Below are 11,811 nucleotides of genomic sequence, written 5' to 3' on the forward strand. Positions count from 1 at the left end.
TGAACGGCTTGTTCGTTGCAGCGTACGCCTTGTAAAGTCCGGCGCTCATGAATATCGAATTACGCGAACTAGATCGCGGAAGATCTTCGTTACCTCGTTCCACGTACCAGAACCGAAGGGTTTTTCTTCGTTTCGGTCGCTTCGCGCGCATGCAGCTCTGTCCGGTTTGGTCGAGTCATTCATTCGAATAGTTAGCCTCCTCTATGAAGCCCGGTACCGTTTTCTCACTTCTTATGGACCTTAGAATTGGATCATCTCGCTAACCGAACAAGTCTCTCGACCGTTCCCTCCATCTCCAATTCAGCTTCGATCATAGGGTTCTTGCGAGGCTGCGCAGTTCCAGTTTTATACGAATACTATTACGTTGATCCTAAGAATCCCATTGAGGGTCTACCGATGGAAAGAAAGAAAAGGAGGAAAAAGAGAGACAGATAACGCTGACGTACTCATAGTTGCAATGACCTCGCAGCCGGATTATAATTGATTTCGCAATTGCCTTCTAAGAAATACTAACGTCGAGAGACAAGTTTAACTTTACCTCGCAAAAAGTCGCAAGATTGATTTATGTATATTTTAATTATTTCCCAATACGTATACTGTTGCACAAGTTTAAATAAGGATTAGAAATACTGTGGAGATTATCGTCATAAAGAGACGTAATCTGCACATCCTCCCTTGAAAATATTCTCGTTCGTCTAACTCGACGTGTAAATAAATAGCTCATTTTAGCGTCTCGCGGAATTCAATCTATCCATGTCGATTCGTCCGCGCGAGGCTTCCTCTTGCGAGCTCGCAAAGTTCAATCTGCGTTACCTCGGCTCGCCCGGAGTAGTGAATGGAAGGATTCGTCGCGGGATTGGTAGAACGCGAGGTCGGAGAGCGATGATATTCCAAAGTTGAGGAGAATTCCGCGGCGGCGGCGGCGGCGGTGTGCAATATGTGAGATATCCTGCCGGCTTGTGCGCCGTGTTAGATTGTGTACGCGATCCCGTCGTTCATTCACCTGTTACGTCTCTCTCCCGCCGTTCCTTTCCTCCCTCGTCCCATCTTGCTTGCTCGCTCGCTCGCTCGCTTGCGCTCTCTCGCTGCCTGCCGCCTTTCTCCCTCATTCTTCGACGTGATTCTACCATGCTATTACTTGTACCATAGATCACGCTCGGCGGTCCGCGAGGTCGCGGAAAAGAGAGACAGAGATGAACGGAGGTCGAGGAAAGAGGTCCCGCGAGCTTGTAACGAAGCTATAGCGTTCTATCTCTCCTATATCGATCGCGTCACTAACGCATCGCGTGATTATTTTTGCGAATGGCGTGGTAAATTGTTTTTCACGCACTTTATCTTACTTGGATATCTTAATATTCATATAAATCAGAGATTAATTAATAATCAAATCTTAGTTACATACTGATTTACATCATTCAGCCAATTTATTGGTATTTAAATTCAAAATTATGTGCTCAACTTATATCATTCGTATGTAAATATAAATGTACGGAAACAATTAATAACGACACAAACACGTTATATATTATATCAATTCCTGTATGACTACTTCGCCAATGATTTTGCCTCGTTGCCAAGCGTTGCAGTTCGCGTAACTGGAAGCGAAACTCGAGGCTTTGTCGTTCATTGACATCTTATTTATGAGCGGCGATCCTGGTCGAGTAAGCTTAGCCGTTCTTCGGTAGGCATGAAAGAGCGAGCGGTACATACGAGCTGGATCTAGAAGAAGCCTCGCGGCTCTCCAAGCGCTTCGCTCCGATCGCGGAGATGGAAAAATCTGGAGAATGTCGAAGCCGTCGACCAGTTTCAAGAACTCACTGCTACGAGAAAGAGAGAGAGAGAGAGAGAGAGAGAGATAGAGAGAAAAGGACGCATGTGTGCGTATATGTACACGCATAAGTTGATTCTCGCACGGAGTCATCTTGTCTCCTTTGGTTTCGTTCTTATCTAAACGCCTCTCTCTTTCTCCCTTCCTTCCCCTTCCCCACCGTCTCTTCTCTTCGCTTTTTCCCAATCCGGTAGCAGCTCCGGAATGGCTCCTATTTTTGCATACCGTCGTCGCAGTTCATCGGTGCACAACCTTACGGAATTTACGAATGGATGTTTCTTGCGCTCCCACTGATGCAAGATCGAAGTACCTTGATGCGACTGGCACGGAAATATCGGGATACTTATACGCTAGAACTCTTTCAATGGCGTTAACTTCGTAAATGAATCGTTTATTGCGACAGATAATGAGTTATATATAAAATATACAAGACAGTCTTGTCATTGACACTAATTAAGACCTCGAGTTTCTCTTAGAAAAAAAAACCAGGACACAATTCCTTGTTCATAATTAATTACATATATACGCAAATTAAAAGCGATGTTCTGAATTTTGTTGCAGAAATCTGGCGATCGGGATCGGGATACAAAACTTCCCTGAAGGATTGGCGGTGTCCTTGCCCCTTCAAGCCGCCGGGATTAGCACCCTGAAGAGCTTCTGGTACGGTCAGCTCTCGGGGATGGTGGAGCCTATTGCTGGTGTTCTCGGTGCAGCCGGGGTTACGCTCGCCGCACCTGCGTTACCTTATGCACTTGCCTTCGCGGCCGGTGCGATGATCTACGTTGTGATCGACGACATTATCCCGGAAGCGCATCAAAGGTATGTACCATATAATCCACTTGCCCGGAAAAAGTTGAAAATGCGAATCGACTTCTATTTACGCTTTTTTCTTATAAATGCTCAAAATAATGGCCACTTATTTCGCTCCCAAGATCATTGCGACGCGATAGAACTCTTTTCGAAAATATATAAATGGCCATCTCGAGTTTAATCTTAAAGCCATTCGGCAAAAATTGCATACGATAAACCTATTGAGCATTTTCGATATCGAGACTACAATTGTATTTCCGATAAGGAACTTTATGATCGCGATGCATTGAATACTCGGAAAATGCACGTGTTATTGAAAAAGCGTGGAAGGTGATGTTGAATGCAGAAGGGTGAAGCCGGTTCGCGCAAAGGGAGTTGGGCGCAACTTGTTCCCTTAACTGGTTCCGGCTTCTCCTCGTTCTTTCTTCTCTCCCTTCTCCTTCTTTCTCTCTCTTCCTTTTCGTTTTTTTTTTTTAAACACCGTTTCGTACCAGAGGCACCAGTCCATGGTGCACTTGCACCCGTTTCCGTCTCACGTTTCACCCTCGGTCCATTCACGATGAATTAGAAATCCAGGTCTAGCCTCGGAGTCAGAAGGGCGGAAGGCGCTTTTCCCACCGACACAATGGCCCTTATTTCAGAATTTATTTATCGTTTATTTAGTCGTTTTCGGATGAGGATGCGAATAGTCGTTTCGAAGGCGATTTTTCGGCAGCGCGCGATCCTCCAATGCGATAGTTCTTTCTCTTTGAATGGTGTCATTTTCTCGTTTGCAATCATGATCGCCAGTTTCTTTTATTGTTGATCTCTTTTTTAGCAATATTATTTTTACTTTCTTAGAAATATTATTTATGCGAAATGCAAACGATTATCACAGGTATGAATTAAGAAGAAAAATATTAAAAATTACGTGAATCGTTTAATACTGAAGAAAGAGTTTGATAATAGCTACTAGAGAGATTGTCGGGCAATTTATAAAATTTTGTTTTCTATGTTTTTTTTACGATTTATTAGATTTATTTAAAGTTTATATCAAGTTAGCTGAAAATAATATCTTTCATCCGTTTCATTTAATTACCGTCCGTTTAACTTTATATATTAAATGGATTATCTTTGCACCACTTTGCGAATAGGTTAATTGTAGCTCTTTCAATCTAACGCGACGACGAAATTCACCTCTAACTCACGTATACTCTTCATTCTTACGTTCTCTCCAAAGCCGCTAGAATTCAGCGAGATCGTTCCGGCAACCGCGCGAAACGTCCGGAATCCGTTTCGACCGCGCGCGGAGCACCGAAGCGCATAAATATAGAGAGGAAAAAAATTCGTGTCGCGTATGTCCTATGAATTTCTACTCGTGTCAAGCAGACGCGCACATACCTATATGTATATCTGTACGTACACATACCCGCGCGCACAAACGTAACCTAAGTATCTACGATGTCCGTATTCGAGAGCGATTACGGTACAATGGCGCGTGACGGCAGTGCCGTAGTTAGCGCGCCGTCGCCGGCGAAACGGACGTGGCGAATTTCTTTCCCAGGCCTGGCGGCGGCCTAGCTGAAGAAGGTGCATTGTCATTATAATTGGCTCCTTTTGTATTTCGCGTGCGATCTAACCGCCCGGATACTCGAGCGCGAGCGCACGGTACGCGTTCTCTTTCTCTCTCTTTCTCCCTCTTTCTCTCGTCGCGATTCTCTCGTCGAGGATCCCCTGAGACAGTCAGCCTCGACTCGCTCCCTCGGGAACCCTCCGGGTGGCCGGAAAACACAAAAGTGAAAACAGATCGCTCGCTCTCTCCCGCTCTTTTCTCTCCTCCTTTGTGGAAACCGTTGCTCGACCTCTACGAAAGGAGAGTCAACGCGAGCACATGCGGTTCTTCTTTAAAGAAAATCAGTCAATCTCGAACTACATTTGCATAGATGTGCTTAGCCCAATTTCGCTTTTTCCAACTCACATCGGTATCGAGATCTTCGAAATTCCAGCAGCGAGCACACATCCGAGAAGCGTACTTGCGATCAAGCTCTTTACAAGCACGACGTTTCCTTATTTATACGTTTGTAGATACACAAATATGAATACACGTATTATTAGCAAGTCGTTATTCCTAAGAAACGGCTATGAATGCGTCTGTAACAAGTGCCGTAAGTGCCCAACCTGCAATATTTATGTTACTGTCGAGCTACGAGAGTTATACTCGCTAAATCCACACTTGCTTTATAGCGCAGTGTAAAAAATTATGAGCTGGGCAACTCGCATCGATGATTTTTATCTCGGATAAAAAAAAAGCTTTCTCGTCTACATCGCAACTAGAATTATAAATAGAGGGAGGAATCGTGTGCATAACTATTTGCGTGTCGTACGACTGAAATTTGGCGAGCGTAATATCGTAACTCGAGTCAAAGAAAAGGGGACAGTCGGAGAATATATGAGATTTCTTCGAATTCTCTCGAGACTGCGGTACTTTCGACGAGAGAAGCACCGGCAAAAATCGACGCGGCTCAACTCGGCTCGATTCGGTACGATCGCCCCTCGTGCAATTTGCATTTTCCTCTGCTCGGCGAAAAGGAACGCCTTACCTCGCCGATGATACCCGCTGCTGCATGTTCGACGCGGCCGAGCAACGTAGGGATATTTAAATTTATTGCCTCATCTCAAAACTTTCACTTATTCGGAATCGGATGTCGGTCGACGTTTCCTTCTGCAACTGTGCAGTCTCGCTACTAAGATAAAATAAGAAGAGGGAAGGAGTCGACGAGAAATCGATGCGGTTTAATGTACGGAGTGTTCGGTACGATGTTCGCGAACGCGAACAATTTGTACGTTCTCAGGAAGTACACGTTGGAATTTGATTATCGTGCGCGAGGAGGGTAACGTACTGTCGGTATCGTATCACGATAAATCGGATCGAGATGATCGGAGCGGATGTGTTTAGCGGATGCGGACCGCGACGCGACACGGCGCCCCAGTTTCGCATCTCGAGCGATGACGACGACGGCGATGGCGACGGTGATGGTGACGAGGGAGGAGGTGAGGAGGGAGGGGGAGCGAACATTGTTATCTCGGCTACTATTGCGATGAGACACGATAATGGCCAATAAAAATACAAATTTTCTGACGCACACCGAAAGGAGGTATTTACCGCGCGGATATGATTGATGTGGTAGAACGCCCACCGAAATACAACGGCGCGTTTCGCCGGCCGTTAAAATTGATGGCTGTGTATAATTTACGAAATCAACAAGCCGTGACGTGCAATACCGGGATGTACACGGTGCGGCGCATAGCGCGGCGCGCGAGTGTGTGCTTTGTATGTGCTTAATCCCTACTTACTTGCCGCGAAAACCCTTTTATTTCTCGCCATCCTGGGGCTCTCTTTCTCCCAGGTCGTTGGCCACGTAGGAGTCGTAGGAGCAGAGAAGACGATGACGATAGCGGTGGGTGACGGCGTCAGTGCCGCCTTTTTAATTCCCCGCACCCTCGTTTCCTCCTCCGTCGTCCTGCACACCCTGATCCGCGACCATTGGTCTCTCTCTCTCCCTCTTTCTCTCGATTTTTATATTCGATCCGCGCACCACCGGTTGCGCTAATTAAAATTCCCTCTCCCGCTTCTTGCCGTTCATACATCACGCCGCCACGAAAATCACGGAGAGATTTAGAAGGAATTTGATACGCGTGCGATCCTGATCTTGTTGGAGTAGAAAGGAATTTTTGGAATGCAGAATTATCCAGATAATATTGTGGAAACGAAAAATGTAGATGAATGAAATATTGTTGCATAAATTAAATAACGCGGTACGTTTTTCATGAATTTTGGGCAAACTTCTTGCGAACTCCCTGGATCTTAATGCGCGTGCCACACGCGTGCTTTCTGTTTACAGCGGAAACGGCAAACTCGCCAGCTGGGCCGCCATCGTCGGTTTTCTGGTGATGATGTCCTTAGATGTTGGCCTAGGTTAAGGACATCGTCCCCAGTAAAGTAGTCGGCACGGCGCGTTCGCACATTTGCCAATGTGTGAAAATCATTTGGTAATGATAACGAGTTCACAGTCGCGATGAGTCGCGGTTTTCCTCCAACTTGCGGCATTCACCGAATAATAGCGCGTCTTGGTGCGAGGAAGTCAAAAATCGAGTGCTAGCTAGATAACAAATGTTTTCACCGCCGTTGCGTACGGCGCTTTTATCCTTAAAGACTCAGGAGAATCGAACAATAGCGAAATAAGGAGTGTTCTCAATCAAGAGACGTACTCTCGTGATTTCTGGTAGTCATCGAGAGAAACAGAGATATATGAAATTATACTATATATATCACATGTGAAATTATGTTCTAAGGCTCTGTAATTCGATGTTCGATTAACGCTACAGACGTGAAGGCTAAGTTGTGCAATCGCTCAACAATTTTCTAAACCGGTAGTTATTTTTCTAGAACGCATTTCACTTCTAGAATGCATTTCACTTCGTAAATGTCTTCCCCGTATCTAGTCTTCGTCAATGCTATTCCAGAAGTTGAAGATACACGATAGCCTGGTTGACTGAACTTAAAATCGAACATCGAAATCGACGTCTATCAGGAATCACCGAGATAATTGCTAGATCGATGCAATCGCGAAAATTCTATAGATAAAGCAATTAAAGTACAGCGTCGAGAACAGTTAGAAAGAAGCAATGTTTCAAGCTATTTTTTTTTTTTTTTTCATTGACAGTAATATTAAAAAGTATTCAATATTTTTACAAAGAAAATTCACACAAATTTATATAAAGACATTCATACTTTGTCAAATACGTAAATACAGATTTATATATATTATATATATCTTCTTAGACGCGTAATAGAATTCCAAGAAACTTCGAGTGTGCTATTCATTCGTGCAACTATTGCTTGTTCCATTTTTTATATATAGACTTGACGAATTCATAAGACATTCTTAGAACACGTTCTTCAGAAAAGAAAATTTGATATAAATTTTTTTAATAGAAGAATTATGTCTATTTTTTCTTAATGACGATATTTTCTTTTATTGGAATTTAATTATTAGAATTTTGCTTTGTATTTTGACAGATACCATGTGATTTCTTTGATTTTAATATTTCAATTGCAGTTAGTGAGATAAAATTCAAAATTTTCGACTTTTGGATCTTCAAATAATGAATTCAGACTTTTCTATTGTTTTACAATTCGTATTCTTTTGTACGTTTTTTATTATCCCACTATATAATATTTAAATTTTAATTTATATCAATATATTAATGTCAACAGATTTTCTATTATTACTTATATATGTTTCATATCATATTTTTCATATTTTCTCATCTATATATTCTTTCATTGAAGGCATTGGTAAAATGGTAAATACTTATAATAATATTTATAATAAAACCATTTTAATTATCGAATTTCTACGTAAAATCCAGTACTCTCTGACTATATTGATTATTTCTTAATTAATTTCAAAATATTTCTAGCACTACTTAATTAACATTTGAGTATTGTTAGTATTCGCGGGATTGAAACTGCAGTGATCACTGTGTGAGCACGAAATTAGTTTGTTTTCAAATCATCATTCAAATGTTTCCGATTCACTGCCGTCTCTTATTCATTTTCTACTAATGAGAAACCCGCCATCGCATTATGTAAATTCTTTGCGCCTTTTTGAAACAGAGTTCTCTCAAAAAGAGTACACATTTCGCAACTCGCATGTGTGTCTCGTGCGCAATCACCAACTACGCTCTCGTGCCTGGTAGGTAGGTAGGTAAACCTATACGCATATTTATTGCGTTACAATGTGCCCTTTCTAATCACAGACCGCGCGCACGATGCAATTTCGTTCTTGTAGCGACGTGCCGTTTATCCCGGAGTACGTAACGAGGTTGCCACTATACCCGTTGGCGCAAAAATAGATCACCTCGCGGAATCTGACACACGTCTCTCTCGTCTGCGGTATTTCCTTGAAAGAAACGTCTAAGCTAAATCATCAAATCGTTAGTCGTGAAAAAAAGTTATTTAAAAAAGTCATTATGATAAATATAGTGCTATTTAAAAGGTCTAAGTGATCTTGAATTCTTTATGAAGAGATTTCCGCTTCTTTTAAACCGCAAGTTGTAATTTACAAGTTAAATATATGAATACTTTCCTTATCATTTTTATTTTAAACTGTCATAAATATTTCAAAAATCGTGTTTTTGCTTCGATAAAAAGATTCTTATCTAAACACATATATAAAAAGATATAAATTTGTTGTTTTACTTTCGAAATGTTGATTTTTTTAAATTTCGAATGCGTCTTTACACGAATAATATTTATTTGCAGCATACATGATACGAATGTAATGTAATATTCTGTTTTTATTATTAAGATCACTGCGAGTCGTCACTCGAGATCGATATTCCTCGAGCGGCGAATTCGTAGTAATTGAAAGGCACAGATCGATCATTGGTATCCGATTCTCGACGCTGTACATTTATATAAGACATAAAGACTATATTTTGATACACACTGTCGATAAATCATCTAAAGTATATTAGTAATATACGTGTACAGATATCCACGTATATTATACGAAACCGTGATGTAAGAAGACAAGGTGGGACCTTGTGCATAACATTCGATTAAAGTAACAGCGAGCTTATTGATGTAATCAGTAGTCTTATTCTGTAATTCTCAACGACAATTCAGTATCGTTATATTATTGTTGCACGGATATTGTATGTGGGGTAAAAAAAGCTACGCAATGTAGTTATTTCGTTAAAAGTTACAACATAGAAATCAGTCTCAAATTATGAAAAGCAATATGGCTGCTTAACGTTAATCAGTATCGATAAAGCGACGCATTATTATAATTAATTTTACGTTCGAATTGTGAGCCAACTTTTTAATAAATGCTCCATTATACGCTGTCGCTATTGTGCGCAACGTTACATCTTGTCCTCTTACTTTTTCACGTCTAGACCGTCTGTATTCCTCTACATTAATTTTATTAAATAAACCATCTGGTGTCGCGGATGTTGAGAAGCATCTCTTGCGCGATGATTTTAGCTAACATTACATTAGCTCGCGATAAATCGACGAGAACTGTCCGTTTAGCTTTTATTACAACAGATTGATTTAACGCTACTTTTAAAGAAATTGAGGCTTTATATGATTAAGATTGTCAATTCCAAGAGTCAATTGAATTTTCTTGTGAAAAACTCTTCTTGTCACGTGAACGACCGCTGAGAGATCCTTTTCAACGATCTTCGAGCTGGATGATCGGTACAATTTATTATATTCAAAGGAACCACCGACGCTTGGTTTATATTAAACCAGTGCGAACGAGCATCAGCCGTTACAAGCTTCGATGATAGAAGCGAAGGTCGTCGTGATCAACATCGACGGCGCAGCATCACGTCGATGATCACGACGACATGCACGAGCGGTGCTTTAGCGAAATGTATCTTCTGTAATTAATAATGTAATTATGCGAATTATGTGATTATACAGATTATCGTATTGTAGGTAGCACAGTCAATTGTAAATCGCGTGCAGACATTTATGTAAATTGTTAAAATTTACGCTCGCCCGTTGTTTCATTGATTTGGCGATTAGTACTTTATTGATGATAGCACGTTTCCATTAATTAAGATACTCCAATAGTAAATATTGTTTAACAGAAACGCGTTTGCACATCGCGCGATCAATTCTATCTGGTAACTTTTACAGCTGGAACGTGCGGTATGAAGGATTTTTTTTTTTCTAATTAAATTAGGTGCCTTCGTAACTTAATTAGGGTTACTCGTTTTTAAGCAGGATATCAGTATTTGATAAATAGGCAGAACGACTGATTCACTGTCCGCCCGTTTATTATCACAGATAGATTGAATTGGCAATTCGTTCCGCAACCTTACAAGTTGCATATTCGTTTATATTGCGAACTTTAACGCTGCGGTGTAATAATTTTCAAAGATGTGCAATAAAAAAGGAAGTGCATTGAAACATGCGCGTAATAAAACATAGCACATGTGCCCGCAGAATTCCATCTTTACCTTGAAACTAAATCTACTAATCAAATATGTTTAGCGATAAGAACTGACAAGTCATATGTGTCCTTTGACAATCCTGCTCCTCTTCCTTCATCCGAGAGGATAATAATGTAGAATTCTATCGTTGCATTAACGCTCCACTTGTTTATTTTTCTAGAGAAGTAAAGATTTTGGAGTAACGTCTCATTTTTAAAGTAATCGATACGAATTTAATAGGTGGTGTTACACCGGAAAGGAAGAAGGAGCGTTTGTCGTTTAGGTAAATCATCGACGGTAAGTTATCCGAGTTCTCTCTCTCTCTCGCTCTCTCTTATGCCCGTATTGATAGTCAGGCCTTATACTTAAGGCCTTAAATTCATCTTTAGATACTTTTGTAGCCAATAAAATGATCCATAGAGCATTTAAAGATAAACTTAAGGAGGCCTTAAATATGAGGTTTGACTATGAATACGGGCATTAGTTCAGGCGCGGTCAAGTGACGGTGTGCAATGTCGGCGCGACGACGCATCTCCTCGCCTCGCGTCTCTCTCTTTCTCTCTCTCTCTTTCCGAGTGAGTTGCATAACCCGAGGAGAACCAAGACATGAATGGAGCCGAGCGGCGTGCGACAAGGACAGCTGCGTTGCCGGCTTGGTTTCCCGGTGCGACGAGTGCGGACGCGCGCCGGTCGGTGGTAGGGCGCACTGACCGAGGAGGATGCCAGTTTGGGTGCAGTGGCGGATTTAGGAATAGGCTCCGTGGGCGCTCTGCAATGCGGAGCGTCGAGATGCGAAAGCATCTTTTTTTGATGGCGCTTAATCTTACAAGGAGCAACGCAATGGTTACACAATGATCGCATAGATACTACTCACCTAGGTAGACGTAGACTGAACGGCAAAAATAAAAGTTACATATAAAATGAAATATTCAAATGCATTTCTTCTTAAGAGCAAGGGCTTTGCTTAAAGTATTTCGAAATCAATTTTCGCTATAGAGAAGTGTAACTGCTGGGTGGGAATAATTGTAGGAATAACAGTCGGGATTACCGGTTGTTTGAGCATTTCTCGATGACGCTGTGTACGCAACATTTTTTTCGCGAAATTAATAGAATTCTTAACCGCAGGTGATCGCGTGAAACATTAAATACGAGACATACGAATCCAGAAGAATAGTATTTTA

At 41.5% G+C, this 11,811-nt stretch overlaps 1 protein-coding gene across 2 annotated transcripts in view; it reads left to right on the plus strand.

The window, feature by feature from the left end:
- LOC105837187 (zinc transporter ZIP11) overlaps positions 1-10,630 on the plus strand; it is a 33,305-nt gene extending 22,675 nt beyond the window's left edge. For both annotated transcript variants that reach the window (XM_012681749.3, XM_012681750.3), the window contains exons 5-6: positions 2,390-2,647; positions 6,520-10,630. In XM_012681749.3, coding sequence (XP_012537203.1) covers positions 2,390-2,647; positions 6,520-6,598 — 337 coding nt within the window. In that variant the 3' untranslated portion in view covers positions 6,599-10,630. The remainder of the gene's footprint in view (positions 1-2,389; positions 2,648-6,519) is intronic.
- The last annotated feature ends 1,181 nt before the right edge of the window (positions 10,631-11,811 follow it).

The sequence above is a fragment of the Monomorium pharaonis genome, chromosome 6 (genome assembly GCF_013373865.1).
Source record: "Monomorium pharaonis isolate MP-MQ-018 chromosome 6, ASM1337386v2, whole genome shotgun sequence".
NCBI lineage: Eukaryota > Metazoa > Arthropoda > Insecta > Hymenoptera > Formicidae > Monomorium > Monomorium pharaonis.